This window comes from Nomascus leucogenys, chromosome 14, assembly GCF_006542625.1.
Source record: "Nomascus leucogenys isolate Asia chromosome 14, Asia_NLE_v1, whole genome shotgun sequence".
NCBI classification, from domain to species: Eukaryota; Metazoa; Chordata; class Mammalia; order Primates; family Hylobatidae; genus Nomascus; species Nomascus leucogenys.
In genome coordinates, this window is record NC_044394.1 from 8732689 (window position 1) to 8756859 (window position 24171).

General features: G+C 40.8%; 1 protein-coding gene across 3 annotated transcripts in view; it reads left to right on the forward strand.

Annotated features, from left to right (window-relative positions):
- Positions 1-24049, forward strand: part of GDPD1 (glycerophosphodiester phosphodiesterase domain containing 1) — a 54457-nt gene extending 30408 nt beyond the window's left edge. The window contains exons 5-10 of one of the 3 annotated variants that reach the window (XM_030827526.1): positions 7794-7912; positions 8423-8512; positions 15122-15255; positions 19088-19147; positions 20904-20955; positions 21749-24049. In XM_030827526.1, coding sequence (XP_030683386.1) covers positions 7794-7912; positions 8423-8512; positions 15122-15255; positions 19088-19147; positions 20904-20955; positions 21749-21871 — 578 coding nt within the window. In that variant the 3' untranslated portion in view covers positions 21872-24049. The remainder of the gene's footprint in view (positions 1-7793; positions 7913-8422; positions 8513-15121; positions 15256-19087; positions 19148-20903; positions 20956-21748) is intronic. The other 2 variants (XM_030827528.1, XM_030827527.1) reach the window with 2 other exon arrangements.
- Positions 24050-24171: the final 122 nt, after the last annotated feature.

Sequence of the window (24171 nt, forward strand, 5' to 3'; positions counted from 1 at the left end):
ATAACTGCTCTGTGAACTAGATTTTAAATTGGCCAAGCCAGGTGTGGTGACATACACTTCTAGTCCCAGCTACTTGGGAGACTGAGTTGGGAGGCTCATTTGAGCCCAAGAGTTGGAGTCTAGCTTGGGCTACATAGCAAGACCCTGTCTCTTAAAAAAAAAAAAAAAAATTGACCACTGATAGGGGAATTTTTGAAAATGAAATAAAAATCAGAAAAAATTTAACATTAGCTATTTCTAAGGGACATTTAAACCTCAGATGTGTTTGATTTCAGTTTCCAGGTAAGTTGAAGTTGTTGGTTTGAGGAAACTTTTCTTCATTCTTGTAATTTATAGGATTATACTTGCCAAGCTATTGTAATATTTGTGTCAATTTTGGACTTGTGAAAGTTAAGAAAATTTCAGAAATGAAGTTTTTCCTATTTTTCCCTTTGTAGAGCAAGCCAAAGAAAGCCCCATAAAAATTTAAAAATCCAGCAGATGTGGTGGCTCACACCTATAATCTCAGCACTTTGAGAGGCCAAGGCAGGAGGGTTGCTTGAGACCAACAGGTTGAAACCAGCCTGGGCAACATAGCAAGACCCCATCTCTAAAAAAAGTATTAGCCAGTCATGGTGGTATATGCCTATAGTCCCAGCTATTTAAGAGACTTGAGGTGGGAGGATCCCTTGAGCCCAGGAGTTCAAGGCTTCAGTGAGCTATGCTCACACCACTATGCTCCAGCCTGGGTGACAGAATGAGACCTTGTCTCAAAAAAAAAAAAAAAAAAATCCTTTGAGGAAAAAAAAAAAGTTTTATTTTTTTTTCCTGGTTTTGTATGTCCCTCAGAAAGTCATGAAACTGTTTTTTCTTTCTTTTGAGGCAGAATCTTGCTCTGTTGCCCAGGCTGGAATGAAGTAGCTCAATCTCAGCTCACTGCAAACTGCACCTCCTGGGTTCAAGGGATTCTCATGCCTCAGCCACCTGAATAGCTGGCATTACAGATGCCTGTCACCACACCTGGCTAATTTTTGTATTTTTAGTAGAGACGAGGTTTCACCACATTGGCCAGGCTGGTCTTGAACTCCTGGCCTCAATTGATTTACCTGACCCCCCTTGCCCTCCCAAAATGCTAGGATTACAAGCATGAGCCACCACATCCGGCCAATTTTTGAATGTGAAGAGACCTTTGAGACTGTCTAATCTTGTCTTCTGTTATAGACAAGGAAATTGAAGTCTAAAGATGCAAATTAACTTAATCAAGTTTATATAACAAGGAAATAACAATGCTAGAACTTGAACTAGGTCTCTATCTTAGCAGACCAGTGTTCAGCTGTACCATACTGTAGCCTCTCCATTGGAACACTATTCCCAAATATTGTATTAAGAACAATGCTGTGGGTCCAGTGCAGTGGCTCACTCTTGTAATCCCAGCACTTTGGGAGGCCGAGGAAGGTGGATCACCTGAGGTTAGGAGTTCGAGACCAACCTGGCCAACATGGTGAAACCCTGTTTCTACTAAAAATACAAAAATTAGCTGGGCATGGTGACGTGCACCTGTAATCCCAGCTACTTGGGAGGCTGAGGCAGCAGAATCCCTTGAACCTGGGAGGCGGAGGTTACAGTTAGCTGAGATCACGCCATTGCACTCCAGCCTGGACAACAAGAGCAAGACTGTGTCTCAAAAAAAAAAAAGGAACAATGCTGTGGAAAAAAACAAGAACAACGCTGTGTACTGTCAAGTTTCAGACATCTGAAAGAAATAATAATAAGCTTTCATTTTATATTGCATTCATCTCATATCATAATTGACTTTAGGACTGATCCTCAAATGTGAAGTTGACTGCATTTGGAACAGACTAATAAACCATGTGTAAAAACTTGACTCAGAACAATGGCAGTGGCTCACATCTGTAATCCCAGCACTTTGGGAGGCTAAGGCAGGAGGATCACTTGATCCCAGGGGTTCGAGACCAGCCTGGGCCACATACAGAGACTCCATCTTTACAAAAATAATAAAAATAATATTAGCCAGGCATGGTGGTATGCACCTGTGGGCCTAGCTAGGGAGGCAGAAGTGGGGGGATTGCTGAGCCCAGGAGGTTGAGGCTGCAGTGAGCCATGATTGTGTCACTGCACAAAGTGAGACTCAGTATCAAAAAAAAAAAAAGAGAGAGAAGAGAAAAGAAAACAAGACACTTGACTCAGATTAGTCAAAAAGTGGTTCCGTTTTTTCTATCCTATTCCCTTGCGTAGAATTCTTGCTTACCAGGCCGGGCACAGTGGCTCACACCTGTAATCCCAGCATTTTGGGAGGCCGAGGCAGGTGAATCACTTGAGGTTAGGAGTTTGAGACCAGCTTGGCCAACATGGCGAAACCCTGTCTGTACTAAAAATACAAAAATTTTTAAATTTTTATCATTGTTTTTTGAGATGAGCTTTTGCTTCTGTTGCCCAGTGGCACAATCTCAGCTCACTGCAACCTCTGCCTCCCAGGTTCAAGCAATCCTCCTGCCTCGGCCTCCTGTGTAGCTGGGATTACAGGTGCCCGCCACCACTCCCAACTAATTTTTGTATTTTTAGTAGAGACGAGGTTTCACCGTGTTGGCCAGGCTGGTCTTGAATTCCTGACCTCAGGTGATCCGCCCACATCAGCGTCCCAAAGGGCTGGGATTACAGTCATGAGCCACCATGCCTGACCAAAATACAAAAATTAGCGAGGTGTGGCCGGGCACGGTGGCTCACGCCTGTAATCCCAGCACTTTGGGAGGCCGAGGCGGGCGGATCATGAGGTCAGGAGATCGAGACCATCCTAGCTAACATGGTGAAAACCCATCTGTACTAAAAATAGAAAAAATTAGCTGGGCGTGGTGGCAGGCGCCTGTAGTCCCAGCTACTCGGGAGGCTGAGGCAGGAGAATGGCGTGAACCTGGGAGGCGGAGCTTGCAGTAAGCTGAGATCATGCCACTGCACTCCAGCCTGGGCGACAGAGCAAGACTCCGTCTCAAAAAAAAAAAAAAAATTAGCTGGGTGTGGTGGTGCACACCTGTAGCCCCAGCTACTCGGGAGGCTGAGGCTGGAGAATCACTTGAACCCAGGAGGCAGAGGTTGCAGTGAGCGAAGATCATGCCACTGCACTCCAGCCTGGGCAACAGAGCGAGACTGTCTCAAAAAAAAAAAAAAATGCTGAATTGGCCTGGCACGGTGGCTCATGCCTGTAATCCTTACACTTTGGGAGGTCGAGGCAGGAAGATCACCTGAGGTCAGGAGCTGGAGACCAGCCTGGCCAACATGGTGAAACCCCATCTCTACTAAAAATACAAAAACTAGCTGGACATGGTGGCATGCGCCTGTTATCCCAGCTACTTCTGAGGCAGGAGAATCGCTTAAACCTGGGAGGTGTAGATTGCAGTGAGCCGAGATCATGCCACTGCACTTCAGCCTGGGCAACAGATCAAGACTTTGTCTCAAAAAAAAAAAAAAAAAAGTGTTAACCAAATGGTTTGTTATTATCTATTCTGATTATTTGAAAGTAACCTTTTTTTTTCATGGAAAACACAAAATTTGGATAATCTAGAGTTGACTATAATTATCGTTTTAAAGTTCCCCAAATAGTGAAAACTATTTAAATAGTGGCCCCTAACTTGCACAGGGGCCACTATTCCATCAACCAACACATCCTATGGCATACTCTTTGTCTATCTTTCCTATTTGCTGTTATTTTCCTCTTTTCTTTTTGTAGTCCACCACTTCCTAGCTGGTTATCTTCCGCTTAGAAAAATACTGGGGCAAACTTCTCTTTTTCCAAATGTTTTTCTACATTCTAAGCTGGCTGAGGCATCTAATTTACGTATTATTATTTTTAAGTAGAGATTGGGTCTCGCTGTGTTGGTCAGATTGGTCTTGAATTCCTGGCGTCAAGCAATCTTCCTGCCTCAGCCTTCCAAAGTGCTGAGATTACAGGAGTGAGCCACTGCACCTGGCCTAATATTTGTATCTTTACATCACTATAGCACTTTTTTTTCTCAGCACACATTTTAGTTTTCTCATTCCCTCACTGTTAGATAGAATAGTCTCATGTGTTTTTTTGCTGTTCCAAAGTTAGTTTCATCTGTTTGACCTTTTTGTAAACTGATTCTTACATGCATCTTACTTGACTGCTAAATTAATTTTTTAATTTGCCCACACCATGACAAAAAGGCAGTCTTCCTTATGAGCTTCAAGCGTGAAGTCCCAGAGAAAGACACTGATTGGCCCAGCCTGGGTCATGTGGCCATCCTGAAGAAAAGAAACGGGCTATTATGATCATATGCCCACCCCCGAGGGTGAATGGGCAGTGGGTACTCTGATGACAGCCCTATCAGAACAATGTGAGATAAGGAGATACAATGTGAAATACAGGTTTCCAAAGGAAGGAAGAATGTTGGGTAGGTAAAAACATGGTGGCTAATGCCTATAATCCCAGCATTCAAGGAGGCCAAGGTGAGAGGATCCCTTGAAGCCAGGAATTCAAGGCCAACCTGGCCAACAAAGCGAGACTTCATCTCTACTTTAAAAAAAAAAAAAAAAAAAAAAGGGCCAGGCACTGTGGCTCACGCCTGTAATCCCAGCACTTTGGGAGGCTAAGGCGGGCAGATCACCTGAGATTGGGAGTTCAAGACCAGCCTGACCAACATGGAGAAACCCCGTCTCTACTAAAAATACAAAATTAGCCAGGCGTGGTGGCAGATACCTGTAATCCCAGCTACTCTGGAGACTGAGGCAGGAAAATCGCTTGAATCCAGGAGGCATAGGTTGTGGTGAGCCGAGATGGCACCACTGCACTGCAGCCTGGGTGACAGAGCGAGACTCAGTCTCAAAAAAAAAAAAAAAAAAAAAAGCCGAGCGTGGTGGCACATGCCTCTAATCTCAGCTATTTGGAGGCTGAGGCAGGAGGATCACTGGAGCTGAGGAGTTCAAGGCTGCTGTGAGCTATGGTCATGCCACTGCACTCCAGCCTGGGTGACAGATTGAGACCCTGTCTCAAAATATATATACATATATATAAAAGCTATTTACTATAAACATAATTTTTAGAGTTTAATTATGTAGCCTATGATAAGTTTAAACTCTTTCAGTTATAAGTGTTAGATACACATCTCAAGATAGCTTAAGAAAAAAAATAAAAAAATGAATGTATTGGTTTTCATAATTAGAAAGTCCAGGGGTTATATGCCCTCAGACATGACTGATTCCAGTTGCTCAAGCAGTAATTGGTGTCTCTCTATCTCCATTTCTTGCTTTTGCTTTCATTTGTGTTAGCTTTGCTTTTAGGGACACCCTTTCCGCAGAGATGAACTCTTGGCAGCTTGTACATGATCCATTCAGCAAAGGATTTCAAGAGGCCTTCTCTCCCAGTGTCCATATTTGTTATGCTTAACAGGTTAGACTGGTCATATATTTAGTCTGTGGTCAGAGAGGCAGAGCCAATGATTGACAGTCCCATCAGAGTAACCCAGAGCCCCATCAGAATTACAAGAAGTATAGTAACAGACTTTTCCTTTTTTTCCCCTTTAATGTACATACTGCTTTTCACACAGGTTCTAATTATAAATAATTTAATTTTCTGACATGGATTTCATTTACTTTTTGATAATGCATCTTTGTTTTGATTTGCCATATAATAAGATGGAATAAAGGATTTTCACCATTTTGTTATTTGCAGATTAGTGGAATTGAAGTTTCAGATGGAAGCAGAACAATTTTTACAATAGTTATATAGTATGTATAGTAAATTATATAAATGATTAGAGTAATTAGAGTCACAAAGGACTAGAGAGCCAGGTGTGGTGGCTCACACCTGTAATCCCAGCACTTAGGGAGGCTGAGGCAGGAGGTTTGCTTGAGATCAGGAGTTCAAGACCAGCCTGGGCAAAATACAGTGAGACCCTGTGTCTACAAAAAATAAAATAAACAATAGGCTGGGCACAGTGGCTCACGCTTGTAATCCCAGCACTTTGGGAGGCCGAGGCTGGTGGATCACTGGAGGCCAGGTGTTTGAGACCATCCTGGCCAACATGGTGAAACTCCGCCTCTACTAAAAATACAAAAAATTAGCCGGGTGTGGTGCCGGGCGCCTGTAATCCCAGCTACTCAGGAGGCTGATGCAGGAGAATTGCTTGAACCTGGGAGGCAGAGGTTTCAGTGAGCCGAGATTGCACCATCGCACTCCAGCCTGGGCAACAAGAACGAAACTCCGTCTCAAAAAAAAAAAAAAAAATATATATATATATATATATATATGGGCATGGTGGTGCATGCCTATAGTCCCAGAGGATTGCTGGAGTGTGGGAGGCCGCAGTGAACCATCATCATGCCACTGCACTCCAGCCTTGGCTATGAGCAAGATCCCGTCTCAAAAAAACAACAAAAAAAGGGCCGGGTACATGGTTCATGCCTGTAATCCCAGCACTTCGGGAGGCCAAAGCTGGCAGATCACTTGAGCTCAGGATTTTGAGACCAGCCTGGCCAAATGCAAAACCCCATCTCTACAAAAACTACGAAAAAATTAGCTGAGCGTGGTGGTACTCCTGTAGTTCTAGCTACTCAGGAAGGCCAAGGTGGGAGGATCACTTGGGCCCAGGAGGCAGAGGTTGCAGTGAGCCAAGATCGTGTCACTGCACTCCAGTCTGGGCGACAGAGTGAGACCCTGTCTCAAACAAACAAACAAACAAAAAAGAGTCTAGAGAAAGACTAAAGAAAATAATCCTCAGGAAATATAAAGAAAATTAAAGTCCCCTTCTAATTTTTTCATTACTTGAATTTTCTTTGAATAACTGCATTCATATAATTCTTCAACACATTACTAATTTAGTGTATACTTCCCTTGCCTGAATGTTATTTTTAATCTCTGAAAAAGTCAATGATGATATAGCAAAACGTTAGAAACAATCTCAGTATCCACTAGTAGGGAAATGGTTAAATTAAAGTAAATTATTGTATAGCTACTCAATGGAGTATTTTGACATCTTTTAAAAAATTATGATAGAATCAGATCGGTGGATTGTATCAATGTCAGTATCATGGTTGTGATATTGTACTACAGATTTGCAAGAAGGTTACCACTGGGAAATCTGCGTAAAGGGTACATGGACCCTATTATTTCTTACAATTGATTGTGAATCCATAGTTATCTCAAAATAAAAAATTAATAAAAAAATTAAATCATAATCATAAGCACAGTAAATCAACAGGAAAATATTTATGTGAAAATATCAAGTTAAGGCCGGGCGCGTGGCTCATGCTTGTAATCCCAGCACTTTGGGAGGCCAAGGCGGGCGGATCACGAGGTCAGGAGATCGAGACCACGGTGAAACCCCGTCTCTACTAAAAATACAAAAAATTAGCCGGGCGTGGTGGCGGGCGCCTGTAGTCCCAGCTACTTGGAGAGGCTGAGGCAGGAGAATGGCGTGAACCCGGGAGGTGGAGCTTGCAGTGAGCCGAGATTGTGCCACTGCACTCCAGCCTGGGCGACAGAGCAAGACTCTGTCTCAAAAAAAAAAAAAAAGAAAAAGAAAAAGAAAATATCAAGTTAAAATCTGTAGCACATCATATTATTAGTATATTAAATCATGCATAGGAAAAAAGAGTAGAGAAAGTACACCAAATGGTCATAGCATTTATATCTAAGTTGTTGGATTTACATGATTTTTTTCTTCTCTATACTTTTCCTTATTTTATAAATGTCCTTTAATGAATATATACGATACCTTCTCTAGTCATCAAAAAGTAAAACTTATATTTAAAAAATACATTTAAAAATCTTGCTTTCTCAGCATGCCAGTGTGAAGGAAAAGATAACCGAATTCCATTGCTGAAGGAAGTTTTTGAGGCCTTTCCTAACACTCCCATTAACATCGATATCAAAGTCAACAACAATGTGCTGATTAAGAAGGTACTCAAGGCATTGCCTCCTCTGGGTGTGTTGCAGCCTATTTCACAAACTAAATAAGGTTAGAGTCAGTGACTGCACAGATTGATAATGCTCAAGGAAATGTGATACCCTAGGGATCAGCATTGTTTTAAATAATGCCTTAATAAAAGCGATTATTTTACTGTAGGAGAGAGCGTATTTTCAGAGAGAGTTGGCATGTCATGGATACAATAAGGTTGCATGAACCAGTCATTCTGGCATTTATATAATTGTCTTCTAGTTTAACTTGTTTCATTCGTGGTTAGTTTATGTCAAATTACTAAATAACTCTATTCTGTTAAATAAATTATATAATGATATAATGTGAATAAATTTTGCATTTTATAAAATATTCTAAATTTACATATTGATTCTTCCAAAAGTTATGCTATTCATTGGCAGATAGTCAATTCTAATTCATTTTTTAAGTGAAATGTTGTTAGTGGATTTGCAAATAGGCACATGCATAAAATTTTGAATTTTCACACGTAGGTTTCAGAGTTGGTGAAGCGGTATAATCGAGAACACTTAACAGTGTGGGGTAATGCCAATTATGAAATTGTAGAAAAGTGCTACAAAGAGGTAAGCTTCAAAAATGATACAGAATTATCTATCTTTGTTGTTGTTTTGTATCTATAAATGATAAGTTATTATAGTAATAATTTTTTTTCTTTTTCTTATTTTTAGAGATAGGGTCTCACCCTGTCACCCAGGCTGGAGTGCAGTGGTGCAATCATAGCTCACTGCAGCCTCAAACTCCTGGGCTCAAGTGATCCTCCTGCCTCAGCCTCCCAAGTAGCTGGGACTACAGGCACACACCACTGCACCCAGCTAATTTTTAAATCTTTAGTAGAGATGAGGTCCCACTATGTTGCCCACTCTGGTCTCAAACTCTTGGACTCAAGCAATCCTCCTGCCTTGGCCTCCCAAAGTGCTGTGAGCCATCGTGCCCGGCCCTTATTACAGTAATAATTTTTAAAACTTTTCTTACTTCAGGCCGGACACAGTGGCTCACACCTGTAATCCCAGCACTTTGGAAGGCCAAGGTGGGTGGATCACAAGGTCAGGAGTTCGAGACCAACCTGGCCAATATGGTGAAACCCTGTCTCTATGAAAATACAAAAATTAGCTGGGCGTGGTGGCACGCGCCTGTAGTCCCAGCTACTCAGGAGACTGAGGCAGAAGAATTGCTTGAACCCGGGAAGCAGAGGTTGCAGTGAGCCGAGATCATGCCACTGCACTCCAGTCTGGGCAACAGAGCGAGACTCTGTCTCAAAACAAACAAACACGTATTTCATAGCCTTCATACACATGTAGATGGTATTGGGTGGAAGCAACTAGCCAGAAGTTTAATATAGTAGAGATAATGGATTTGAACCTAGCAATATAAGGTCAATGCAGTTGAACTGGTTCAAGGAATTATTATTTTCACACGCTAATGTTAGTTGCTTACCAATATTTCATTATGTGTATTAAAGGAAAAAATACAGTTTCTATCTTTTAATCACCGTCTTGTGTTAGGTAATTAAATTTTTTGTGTGTAATTTTGAGTTAAATTATTTAGCTGGGCATAGTGACTCATGCCTGTAATCCCAGCACTTTGGGAGGCCAAAGTGGGAGGATTGCTTGAGCCCAGGTGTTTGAGACCAGCCTGGACAACATAGTGAGACCCCCCTTTCTATTATTATTATTATTAATTATTTTTAATTTTCTTTTGCCTGTAACACAGCCCTCAGGAGATCCTGAGAACATGTGCCTATTTTTTTTTTTTTTAAGAAAGAAATTATTTAAGGGGTGAAGATTGCTTGAGGCCAGGAATTTGAGACCAGCCTGGGCAACATAGTAAGACTTCCAACTCTATTTAAAAAAAAAAAAAAAACGCTGGGCACAGTGGCTCGCCCCTGTCATCCCAGCACTTTGGGAGGCCAAGGCAGGCAGATCACCTGAGGTCAGGAGTGCAAGACCAGCCTGGCGAACATGGCAAAACCCCGTCTCTGTTAAAAATACAAAAAATAGAGGCCGGGAGCGGTGGCTCACGCCTGTATTCCCAGCACTTTGGGAGGCCGAGGCGGGCGGATCACGAGGTCAGGAGATTGAGACCATCCTGGCTAACGCGGTAAAACCCCATCTCTACTAAAAATACAAAAAATTAGCCGGGCATAGTGGCGGGTGCCTGTAGTCCCTGCTACTCGGGAGGCTGAGGCAGGAGAATGGCATGAACCCGGGAGGCAGAGCTTGCAGTGAGCCGAGATCGTGCCACTGCACTCTAGCCTGGGTGACGGAACAAGACTCAGTCTCAAAAAAAAAAAAAAAAATTGCCAGGTGTGGTGGCGTGCTCCTGTAATCCCAACTTCTAGGGAGGCCGAGGCAGGAGAATTGCTTGAACCTGGGAAGCAGAAGTTGCAGTGAGCCAAGATGGCGCCACTGCACTCCAGCCTGGGTGACAGAACAAGACTCTATCTCAAAAAAAAAAAAAAAAAAGAAAGGAAAAGAAATTATTTAGGGTCAGGCTAAGTGGCTCACATCCCTGTAATCCCGGCACTTTGGGAGGCCAAGGCGGACAGATCACTTTGAGCCCAGGAGTTTGAGACCAGCCTAGGGAACATGAGGAAACCCCATCTCTACTAAAAACACAAAAACTAGCTAGGCATGGTGGCACATGCCAGTAGTCTCAGCTACTTGGGAAGCTGAGGTGGAAGGATGGCTTGAGCCTAGTAGACAGAGGTTGCAGTGAGCCGAGATCCTGCCACTGTACTCCAGCCTGGGTGACAGCCAGACCCTGTCTCAAAAAAAAAAAAAAAAAAAAAAATCCTATTATCTATAGTTTTAGCTTCTTTTTACCCTAAACTTCCAAACACATTTAAGCAAGTTAAGCCAAGATCATGCAAGATCATGATTACTAAGCAAGATATAAAAGCAGGACCATCTACCCACTGAAAATTTTCTGGTTAAAGAAAATATGTCGGCCAGGTGCCGTGGCTCATGCTTATAATCCCAGCACTTTGGGAGGCTGAGGCAGGTGGTTCACCTGAGGTCAGGAGTCCGAGACCAGTCTGGCCAACATGGTGAAACCCCATCTCTACAAAAATTAGCCGGGCATGGTGGTGCACACCTGTAATCCCAGCAACTCAGGAGGCTGAGGCAGGAGAATGGCTTGAACCCAGGAGGCAGAGTTTGCAATGAGCTGGGATTGCACCACTGCACTCCAGCCTGGGCAACAGACCGAGACTCTTCTCAAAAAAAAAGTGTATAAAAATTAATTTTATATGGTTTAAAATGATAGTTAAACCTTCATAATCAAGTTTACATACATCATCAGGTTAGAGAATTTGAAATTTAAGATGTTAAAAAATCTTGAGCATTGAAGATGCTGAAATAATTTGTAATATAGAAGAAATATCATGATATAAGTAGCAATTTTCAAATACAAAGAACTCTTTGGTGGCTGATCTGAGTTTAATGGTGTTTACAATTAATTGATTACAACCAGTTACAGATTTCCTTATTTCTCCACTCCCATTACTTCATTTGACTAGTCTTAAAAAACAAACAAACAAAACAAAACAAACAAGCTCTTTGGGCAGGCCTTCATTCCTAATAGAGAAGGCAAAAACATGCACAGTCAGCATCACTACAATTCAGAGTATAATTGAGATTCCCACTAAAGCAAGTTTGCTGTTGTTGTTGTTGTGGTGGAGACTCCAACTCAGGCTGGAGTGCAGTTGTATGATTTAGGCTCACTGCAACCTCCATCTCCTGGGTTCAAGCCGTTCTTCTGCCTCAGACTTCCGACTAGCTGGGATTGCAGGCACGTGCTGCCATGCCCAGCTAATTTTTGTATCTTTAGTAGAGATGGGGTTTCGCCATGTTGGCCAGGCTGGACTCAAACTCCTGACCTCAAGTGATCTGCCTGCCTCGGCCTCCCAAAGTGCTGGTATTACAAGTGTGAGCCACCACACCTGGCCTAAAGCAAGCAAGTTTTATGTGCAGCAGGGGCTGAGAGATCCCAAGGTAGCTGTGTACAAAAGGGAAGAACAGAGCAATCACTGGGCTGAGTGGCTTTAGATTCCTAAGAACTTAAACTTAGACTCTTCCATAACTCCCAGCAATCTTAGGCATTTATCCCAGAAAAATGAAATACATGCTTACAAAAACCTGTAAATGATTTTTTAAAAAATTTAATGATTTATTTCACTATTATTATTATTATTAAAACAAGGTCTTGCTCTGTCACTGAGGCTGGGGTGCAGCGGTGTGATCTTGGTTCACTGCAGCCTTAACTTCCTGGGTTCAGATGGTCTCCTGCCTCAGCCTCCCGTGTAGCTTGGACCACAGGCGCATGCCACCATGCCTGGCAAATTTTTTGATTTTTTTTTTGCAGAGACAGGGTCTCACTTTGTTGCCCAGGTTGATCTTGAATTCCTGGCCTCAAGTGATCCTCCCACCTCAGCCTCTTGAGTAGCTGGGACTACAAGTATGTACCACCATGCCTGGCTAATTTTTAAATTTTTTGTAGAGATGGAGTCTCACTGTATTGGCCAAGCTGGTCTCAAACTCCTAGGCTCAAGCAATCCTCTTGTCTCGTTCTCCCAAAGTGCTGAGATTGCAGGCATTTTTTTAAAAATAAAAATATGTTACCAGGGAGATGCAGCCTTCCATGTAAAATGAAGGCACATTCCCTAAAACCTATACATGAATGTTTATAGCAACTTTATTCATCAAAGCAAAATCCTGAAAATAACCTAGATGTCCTTCAGTGGGTAAATGACTGAACAAACTCTGCCATTTCCATACAATGGAATACTATTCAGCACTAAAAGGGAATGAACTATTGATACATGCAACGAACTGGATGGTCCTCAAGGACATTATGCTTAGTGAAAAAAATCAACCTCAAACTGTATTGTAGGTGATTCCATTAACTGTAGCCTGGAAGAGCAGATTAGGGGACAGGGACTTAGGGTAGGGTAGAGAGTGGGTACCACTACAGGAGATTTCTTGTGTGGTGATGAAACGGCTTTGTATCTTGTTTTTTTTTTTTGACACTCACTCTGTCACCCAGGCTGGAGTGCAATGGTGCGATCTTGGCTCACTGCAACCTCCGCCTTCCGGGTCGTTTCCTGCTTCAGCCTCCCGAGTAGCTGGGGTTACAGTTGTACGCCACCATGCCCGGCTAATTTTTGTATTTTTAGTAGAGGCAGTGTTTCACCACGTTGGTCAGGCTGGTCTCGAAGTCATGATTTCAAGTGATCCACCACCTAGGCCTCCCAAAGTGCTGGGATTACAGGCGTGAGTAACCGCGCCCAGCCTAGAACTAACTATTTAAAATAAATTATTTTTATGTGATTTTTAAAAAAATATATTATGTTTTTATTAAAAGTTCACCGTAAGCATAATTTTTTTTTCCAGTAAATATAGCAGGGCCTGGCATGGTAGCTCACGCTTGTCATTCCAGCACTTTGGGAGGCTGAGGTAGGAGAAATGCTTGCACCCAAGAGTTCAAGACCAGCCTAGGCAATATAATGCGATTCTGTCTCTACAAAAAATTTTTGAAAAATTAGCTCGGCAGGGTGGTGCATGTCTGTAGTCCCAGCTCTGTGGGAGGCTGAGGTGTGGGATCACTTGAGCCTGGGAGATCTAGGCTGCAATGAGCCATGATCTGGCCACTGTACTCTAGCCTGGGTGACAGAGTGAGACCCTGTCTAATATATATATATAGTACACATAGGAGGGCAAGGAGAGAGGGAATGGAGATTTGTTATTTAATGGTATAAAGTTGGCCAGGCAAGGTGGCTCACGCCTGTAATCCCAGCACTTTGAGAGGCTGAGGCAGGTGGATTGCTTGAGCCCAGGAGTTCAAGACCAGCCTGGGTGACATGGTGAAACCTCATCTCTACAAAAAATACAAAAATTAGCTGGGCATGGTGGAACATGCCTATAGTCCCATCTATTATAACTCAGGAGGCTGAAGTGGGAGTATTGCCTGAGCCAGGGTCGAGGATGCAGTGAGCTCTGGTTGTGCCACTGCACTCCAGCCTGGGTGACAGAGTGAGACCTTGTCTCAAAAAAAAAAAAAGGCATAGAGTTGTTTTCACTTTTGCAAAATGAAAAGACTTCTGGACTTTGGTTGCACAACAGTGTGAATATACTTAAAACCACCAAACTGTACATTTAAAAATGATTGACATTCAATTTTGCTGGGTGGCAGGGGGTGGGGGTGGTGAGAAAATAAATTTAAAAAATGATTAAGATCTTAAATTTTGGCTGGTGTGGTGGCTCACACTTGTAATCCCAATACTTTGGGAGGCCAGGGCAGGCAGATCATCTGAGGTCAGGAGTTTGAGACCAGCCTGGCCAACATGGTGAAACCACATCTCTACTAAAAATACAAAAAATTAGCTGGGCATGGTGGTGTGCACCTGTAATCTTAGCTACTTGGGGGGCTGAGGCAGGAGAATTGCTTGAACTCAGGAGGCAGAGGTTTCAGTGAGCCAATATTATGCCACTGCACTCCAACCTGGGTGACAGAGTGAGACTCCATCTCAAAAAAAAAATCTTAAATTTTATGTTATGTGTATTTTAGCACAATTAAAATTATATATATATGTATGTCTATCTTGTATTTTTAAAGTTTTGGGATATTGAGCATATTTTCCAATAGAAACTTAAAATGGTGGTTAGATTCTTGGATTAGTTTACAAAATCCTATTTATATTTTATATTTGATTCATAACATAGCTAAAAGATGACACATTTGCAACAGTATTGATATGTATCTATATATATACTCATATATAGAGATATATAGCTACATATTTTTTAAACAGGAGTAAAGTTACTGAATATTCCATATATTCATCTTTTCATTTTGTTCCATTGGAACCTGACATGTTTAGTCTTTAGCTGTAAGTACCGTAACCAACACAGAAGTGGTATTGCAAAAGCAGAGATGGTGATAGAGAAATTTTAGTAACATCATTACACTATGAGGCTCCAAGATCAATCCTGACCCATTTATCAAGGACTAGCCACTATTAAGTGTGGTGTTATTTGCAAATGAATATTCATAATCCCAGGAATGCTTGTAATAGATTTCAACATATTGTCTTGGGAAATACTGAGAGTTGTGAAGTAATCCTCTTTATTTGAGAAGTTGTAAAAATAACATGTAATATTGCTTGTGTCTTTTAGAATTCAGACATTCCTATACTCTTCAGTCTACAACGTGTCCTGCTCATTCTTGGCCTTTTCTTCACTGGCCTCTTGCCCTTTGTGCCCATTCGAGAACAGTTTTTTGAAATCCCAATGCCTTCTATTATACTGAAGTAAGTGGTTACCCTTTTATTTTAAAATCAATGATCAATTACAGAAAGACTAAGATAAAAGCTCACTAATATCAATATCAATGATGAAGAAGAGATTTCTGTAGTGATTTCCATATTCTATTATGGACCTATATTATGCATTTTTATATAATTAAGACACATTCTCTAAAACAAATAATCAGGACCCATCTCAGATTATAATGATTTTCTGTGCCTGTATAGTCAGGAATCAGATAAAAGGAATTTAATTTAATTACAGAAGGTAAATAATTATTTTATTCTCACATCAAATAGCAGTTGCCCTCCACTTTCCCTTACTGCTTTCTACTTCATTGACAGCTTTACCCAGCTCAAATTCCATTAAACTCCAAATTAAACAATGGTATTACTGTAAAACATTTAGGAAGAAAAAACCACCACCACCATAAAAACCTCTGGAGATAGGAAAATAAAAGGGTATAGTTAGTTTATATAGGATACTGGTTTTTTAGTGGTTTTTTTTTGTGTTTTGTTTTGTTTTGTTTTGAGATGGAGTTTCACTGTTGTGGCCTAGGCTGGAGTGCAAAGGTGTGATCTCGACTCACTGCAACCTCCGCCTCCTGGGTTCAAGTGATTCTCCTGCCTCAGCCTCCCAAGTAGCTGGGATTATAGGCGTCCGCCACCTCACCCAGCTAATTTTTGTAGTTTTAGTAGAGACAGGGTTTCACCATGTTGGTCAGGCTGGTCTCCAACTCCTGACCTCAGGTGATCCACCCACCTCCTCCCAAAGTGCTGGGATTATAGGCATGACCCACCTTGCCCAGCCAGGATCCTTTTATATTTACATAATTCCTCTAGAGAAAAGCCTTGCATTTCACTTGCTAATTTACTAGCAAGATAAAAATACATAGATTGTAAAAATACATAGGTACATAAAAACACTTAGATTGCCTGACAAATACTAAGCACTCAAAAGTGATAGCTTTTATTGTTATCTTTGTTATTATAAAGAATGATAGCTTCATCTCAAAATTCTACACACGTGGAATGTGATTTCTAGCTGTAGATTCATAACTGATGACAAAGGAATTTGGAATTGTTGGGGAGATGATTTAAATGTGATTTTATTTGCATGAAAACACTTTTCATGGCCAGGCGCGGTGGCTCACGCCTGTAATCCCAGCACTTTGGGAGGCCGAGGCGGGTGGATCACGAGGTCAGGAGATTGAGACTATCCTGGCTAACACGGTGAAACCCTGTCTCCACTAAAAATACAAAAAAAAATTCTCCGGGCGTGGTGGCGGGCACCTGTAGTCCCAGCTACTCTGGAGGCTGAGGCAGGAGAGTGGCGTGAGCCCGGGAGGCGGAGCTTGCAGTGAGCAGAGATTGCACCACTGCCCTCCAGCCTGGGCGACAGAGCGAGACTCCATCTCAAAAAAAAAAAAAAAAAAAAAAAATGAAAACACTTTTCATATCCAACAGAACTTTAAAAAATCAAGCTGAAGAGCTTAAAGCTAATGACTTGGGGTAAAAAAATAAAGCTGAACGTTAGTGTAGCAGTCATCAGACAATATTGCTAAGAAAAACAGGCCAGAAAAAAAAAAAAAAAAAAAAAAAAAAAAAAAAAAAAAAAAAAAAAAAAAAAAAAAAAAAAAAAAAAAAAAAAAAAAAAAAAAAAAAAAAAAAACAGGCCAGGTGCAGTGGCTCATGTCTGTAATCCCAACATTTTGGGAGGCCCAGGCAGGAGGATCACGAGGTCAGGAGTTTGAGGCCAGCCTGGCCAACATGTTGAAACCCCATCTCTACTGAAAATACAAAAATTAGCCAGGCTTGCCTGAACCCGAGAGGCAGAAGTTGCGGTGAGCCAAGATCGCGCCACTGCACTCCAGCCTGGGCGACAGAGCAAGACTCCTTCTCAAAAAAAAAAAAATAAGAAAGAAAAACAATTGGCCGGGCATGGCAGCTCATGCCTGTAATCCCAGCACTGTGGGAGGCTGAGGCGGGTGGATCACAAGGTCAGGAGTTCAAGACCAGCCTAGCCAACATGGTGAAACCCCGTCTCTACTAAAAATACAAAAATTAGCTGGGCACAGTGGCGGACACCTGTAATCTCAGTTACTCGGGAGACTGAGGCAGGAGAGTCGCTTGAACCCCAGAGGTGGAGGTTGCAGTGAGTCGAGATGGCTGCACTCTAGCCTGGGCGACAGAGCAAGACTCCGTCTCAAAAAAAAAAAAAGAGAAGAAAAACAATTTAGTCAGTACTCTTGTGCTCAACTTCTATTTCATGTCTGTTTTCCAATTTCAGTATCTTAGTGATAAACATGTTTGTTTATTTTATTTATTCCTAAATTATATTTATGAACATCTTTGTAGCTGTTTCGCAGACAAAACAATAGAAAATGCTTCTTGTTTACCAAAAAAAAAAACACCTTATTTTATTTGCTAGATTAAAATGATCCCTAAACATTTATTCCTGGCCGGGCCAGGGGCTCCTGCCTATAATCTCAGCACTTTGGGAGGCGGAGGTGGGCGGATCACCTGAGGTCGGGAGTTCCATACTAGCCTGGCCAACATGGTGAAACTCCATCTCTACTAAAAATACAAAATTAGCTGGGCATGGTGGTGCACATCTGTAATCCCAGCTACTCAGGAGTCTGAGGCAGGAGAATCGCTTGAACCCAGAAGGTGGGGGTTGCAGTGAGCCAAGATCGTGCCATTGCACTCCAGCCTGGGCAACAGAGCAAGACTCTGCCAATAAATAAATAACTAAAACATTTATTCCTAAAGTCCTTAGCTTTCCTCTGGCCTGGAGTGGACTGTTTGCTCTATATTTATCTTCATGTGTTCCTTTTAGAAGCAAATATTGTTGAAATACAGATATAAGAACAAACTCCATAGAATTAATATTTTCTCTAAAAAGTGATTATGGATTAAGACACAAGTAGGATATCTTTTGTGTGTTTTAATACTTCTATAGAAGACAATGGATACTTTCTAAGACAATATAGTGATTGTTTAATGAGGTAATCAGGATTTGAGCTACTAAATCCCTAATATTCCTGAAATTGCAACCAGGACTTTCCACTGGGGCCAGAGTTAGGGAAAAAAGGACTTGAACTTTATTTAGTACTTTTTTTTTTTTTTTTTTTTGAGACAGAGTTTCACTTTGTCGCCCAGGCTGGAGTGCAGTGGCGCAGTCTTGGCTCACTGCAACCTCTGCCTCCTGGGTTCAAGCAATTCTCCTGTCTCCGGCTCCTGAGTAGCTGGGATTACAGGCATGTGCCACCATGCCCGGCTAATTTTTATGTTTTTAGTAGAGACGGGGTTTCACTATGTTGGCCAGGCTGGTCTGGAACTTCTGACCTCAGGTGATGCTCCAACCTCAGCCTCCCAAAGTGCTGGGATAACAGACATGAGCCACCGTGCCTGGCCTACAGATATTTTAAAGGAAAGGAAAACACGTGGTAAACTGCTCACTTTAATCTATAATACAGTTCCGTCGTATGTTTAAATTTGCCACATACTAAATTGTAGGAGACAAAGCAGGAGAAAGATTTCACCAAAAAAGAAACGAGATATGAGCCTAGGGCACCAGGGTCTCTGGAAAGACAATATTTATTTATTTATTTATTTATTTATTTATTACTTTTGAATAGGGATGGCAAAAAGTTAGCTTGAGACCAGTGCAAACAGAACCCAACTGGCCTTTATTTTATTTTTGTCCTTTTTACAAATATTCTTTGAGAATATACAAAGTACAAGGCACTGTTTTCATTTTTGAATTTGTTTCATTTTATCACACTGATATATTTCTGTGTTTCTAATTTGTAATTCAAACTTTATTTTACCCTAGGCTAAAAGAACCACACACCATGTCCAGATGTCAAAAGTTTCTCATCTGGCTTTCTGATCTGTAAGAATTTTAATTTCTTAATATGCAAGTTATTGCTTCAGCTGTATTTATTAAATACTACCCTTAAAATTTAGTGCAAGCTTTCCACATGTAATTTGTAACAAGGACAAATTGAGCACCTGCTATGTAAAATGTTTATGAATCATTTAGAAATATCTTAGTTACTAATCACAAAACCTTAGGAAGAATCTTGAGAGATAATCTTGTCCAACTTCATGAGAAAACTGAGCCCCCATATACCCAGTTAAATTATTTACTTGGGGTTATCTAGCTAGTTAGTAGCAGAACTAGGTTAAATAACCATTCCCTTTTGCTTACTTGCTGGTGAAAAGAAGTGTAGCAACACAGTATATATAAAAGTGTATGTTGCCTACAACACATTTCTCAGAAAAATTTGCTCTGCACCAAGACTTAACAGCAGAAAGGAAATCCCACCTATAGAGTGGATATCAACTTTAAAGAAAATGCCTTAATTTAGACATGATGAGTTTAATTTTAGTAAAAATCACAAAATAATTGTACTATATTTTGCTTTAAGATGGAACCTTGAACGCTTAAATATTTTAATAGTCCCAAATCACAACTTTTTATTATTTAACGCCTTTTTTTCTTATTTTATTTTATTTATTTATTTATTTTTTGAGATGGAGTCTTTCTCTGTCACCCAGGCTGGAGTGCAGTGGCGTGATCTCAGCTCACGGCTTCCTGGGTTCAAGTGATTCTTCTGCCTCAGCCTCCCGAGTAGCTAGAACTATAGGCACCTGCCACCATGCCTGGTTAATTTTTGTATTTTTTAGTAGAGATGAGGTTTCATCATGTTGGCCAGGTTGATCTCGAACTCCTGGCCTCAAGTGATCTGCCCACCTCAGCCTCCCAAAGTGCTGGGATTACAGGTGTGAGCCACCACGCCCAGCCTTAACGCCTTTTTCAAAGAGTCTTAAACAATTAGTTTTATCTTTTCTCTCTGTCAGTGTTTATTCTTTTTTGCTTTATTCTTGACTTAAGCTCTAGTTTTCAAGGATGCCTTTTTTTGTACTCAAGTAAAACTAGGATGCATTTTTTTTCCTTTTTTCAACCCTATTAACTGACAAGATGCATTGTTAATTGGTGTTAAAAGCACATGATTTCTAGTTTCTGTTAATTAATCATTCTAATAGAATAGAAATAATGTCTTTCCAGTGCAGTGAATTCCTATCTTGCTCAAGAGGTTTGTATTTTGAAAGTTCACTTATCAGTCAGTTACTTGGAACAAAAAAATATTTTTTCCCTAGACATAGGATAGTGTAATTAATGGACATAATGCTTCTAACATAGCTTACAAAAGACTAATCCATCGTGTAATGAACTATGATGTTATAGAAATTGACCTGCATTTGTTGACTTATTTTAACTTGGAAAATTAGGAACACCTATTAATAGTAAGAAAGGAAAGCCAGCTCTTTCTCCTTCTTCAGCAGTGAAAATGAGGCAGCCTCTTTTCCATTGAGCTGTGCCAACAAGAATGGGTCTCCTACGGATCTGGTAGCAGCAAGAAGTAGAAAGGAGGTTCTGGTTGTCCACCAACCAGCAGCCTGCAGTGAAAGGAGATCCAGCAATTAAGACATAAATTAATTCACAACAGCCATTATTACTTGAGACCATTTCTTTTATTGCTGAAGCATTGGGATTAAATTAAACTGGAATTACTAAACTCTAAATTGACTAAATTAGGACTAAGGACTAAATTCCTAAATCAGTTATGCTTTTTCTTTTCTAGCTTACTAATGAGGAAAGCTTTGTTTGACCACCTAACTGCTCGAGGCATTCAAGTAAGTTTCTGGAATGATGCATTTTGGAAGCAGCATAGCTCACCAGTTTAACACAAATATAAAGGGCAAGAACTTTTAACTGACTTAGTTTGGCCCTTGACTCTGATGCTGCTGCTTTACTGATCCACAAATGAGGACCTTAAGCTCTTCCTTACAGTTAGCAATAAAGCATTGGCATTTCTGGATTTAGATTCCTCTTATGTACAGAATAGCTGATGCCAGAAGGGTGGGACAGTGTTTGTTTTTGTATGTGTGTGTGTATGTATATTTCTTTTTTTCTTTTTTTTTTTATGAGGTGGAGTCTCGCTCTGTCACCCAGGCTGGAGTGCAGTGGTGCAGTCTTGACTCACTGCAACCTCCATCTCCCAGGTTCAAGCAATTCTCATGCCTCAGCCTCCTAAGTAGCTGGGATTATAGGCACACACTACCACACCTGTCTAATTTTTGTATTTTTAGTAGAGACTGGGTTTTGCCATGTTGGCCAGGCTGATCTCGAACGCCTGACCTCAGGTGATCCGCCTGCCTTGGCCTCCCAAAGTGCTGGAATTACAGGCGTGAGCCACTGCGCTCAGCCAGGAGAGTGTATATTTAATAAACACCACGAATTTTTTTTTAACACCCCTGATTCCTGTAAGGAACAAAGTGGAATTTTAAAAAAGGATCTAATGATTTATTTAAATGATAGCTTTAAAAGGTTATTTCTAAATGTACGAAGACTGTAGTGGATACTGTTATAAAAATAATTTTCTATTTTTGCATTTCTTCTCATACTTCTCACACTTCTAATTTTCAGGTGTATATTTGGGTATTAAATGAAGAACAAGAATACAAAAGAGCTTTTGATTTGGGAGCAACTGGGGTGATGACAGACTATCCAACAAAGCTTAGGGATTTTTTACATAACTTTTCAGCATAGAAAAAGAGGTACTTAGAAGTATTGAAGGAAAAAATGAAGACCTAAGAAAAAAATATTTCATGATCATTTCCCTAAGCCGTTTCCAGAATGGTAAAAGGTTTAATCAGTTTTTATTACCTCATTTTTAAGCCTGTATGAGAATGTAGAAACTATATATTATATGTATATTTATTTTAAATAATATTGTATATTTTATGTTTGTAAATTGTTTAGAAAGATAATTGGTTATGAGATGTAAGTTTTAATTTCTTAATGTGCATTTTTGTTTCTAGATCTTATACAGAAATCTTGATTAATAACATACACAGAAATGTACATACTACATCATCTACAGAAATCTTGATCAATAACCTAGATAACCTAGTTTCTAGGTTATTGATCAAGATTTCTGTAGATGATGTAGTGTTCTATCATAAGTAATTCTGGGATCAAAGACTATTGGATACATTTGGCATTGGGCTGAGTGTGGTGGCTCATGCCTGTAATCCCAGCACTTTGGGAGGCTGAGACAGGCGGATCATCTGAAGTCAGGAGTTTAAGACCAGCCTGGCCAACATGGCAAAACCCCATGTCTACCAAAAATACAAAAATTAGCCAGGTGTGGTGGTACACGTCTGTCATCCCAGCAGCTCTTAAGGCTGAGGCATGAGAATTGCTGGAACCCGGGAGGCAGAGGCTGTAGTGAGCCAAGATAGCACCACTGCACTCCAGCCTGGGAGACAGAGTGAGACTCTGTCTTGAAAAAAAAAAAAAAAATTGGGAGGCCGAGGCAGGCGGATCACGAGATCAGGAGATCAAGACCATCCTGGCTAACATGGTGAAACCCCGTCTCTACTAAAAATACAAAAAATTAGCTGGGTGTGGTGGTGGGCACCTTAGTCCCAGCTACTCGGGAGGCTGAGGCAGGAGAATGACGTGAACCCGGGAGGCAGAGCTTGCAGTGAGCCGAGATCGCGCCACTGCACTCCAGCCTGGGCAACAGAGCAAGCCTCGTCTCAAAAAAAAAAAATTGGCACTAGTCTTCACTGGAATACAATCCATTAGTAAAAGATTTTTTTTTTTTTTTTAACATGTAGTCTTGCTCTGTTCCCGAGGCTGGAGTGCAGTGGTGCGATCTTGGCTCACTGCAACCTCTGCCTCCCAGGTTCCAGCAGTTCTCCTGCCTCTGCCTCCCGAGTACCTGCGATTACAGGTGCCTGCTACCATGCCCAGCTAATTTTTGTATTTTTAGTAGAGACAGGGTTTTGCCATGTTGGCCAGACTGGTCTCGAACTCCTGACCTCAGGTGATCCACCCACCTCGGCCTCTCAAAGTGCTGGGATTACAGGTTTGAACCACCGCACCCAGCCAGTAAAACAAATTTTGAAGGCCATTGCAGCTATTTGGTAGTGTCTTGTTATTTCTAGGTGCACCTTAGTTAAAGGGGAAAGATAAAATGGAAAAAAGCTTGGAAATCAGTGATGTGTATTTATTTGGCAAGTTATACATAATTAGCAGCAGCCAGGCTCAAGAAAATAAAAGTTGATTAGTTGATCAGAAATAAAATCTGTAGAGTGAATTAGATTTCTGAGTTGTTGTTGTTAATGGAACATTCTATATGAGACCTTTTTCAGGTGTGTAGCAATTCTACCATGTCCATTTTTTTAAGCATTAAAAAGGAATTTATCAGTTGTAAATTAAGATCCAAATAGTCATATTTTTGTGTTTCCTCCAAAAAAATGTAAGATTTCCATTTTTGGCATTGACTAACTGAGCCTACATCTAGATTTTAAATACCATCTTGAATCCTAATAATTATATTAAACCGATGAAAGTGCATATCATTGTTCCTAACATTTATGAACCCCCATAAAGATGTTCCTGATCTTTAAAATTCATTAATCTGAGTATTAAGTAGAAACAGAATTTTCCAAAGCATTAGATATCACTTTCTCAGTTTATCTGAGGTGACTTCGTGTACATCTGTTTCTAATATATTTGACTAATTTTCATGATCTCAGATTGTGAGGTAAATGTAATCTGGAATAGTAAGTGTCTTCTACCTAGATTACATCCCTCATTTGGAGTTTGGCAATGAAACAGCTATGAAGAATGACTGTACTCTCCCATCTGTCCCTGGATGACATAAATATCATTTGCTTTGTTGTTTAAACTGAAATAAAGTTTTCCAAGAACAAAGTAAGCATTCTTCATTTTTTTCAGTTTTAATTCCAAATATACTTTATAGATTTTTTTTTGCAGAATTTAATGAGGTGATGCTTTAATCATATGAATAATAAATGCACCTGAGATTTCTCTCT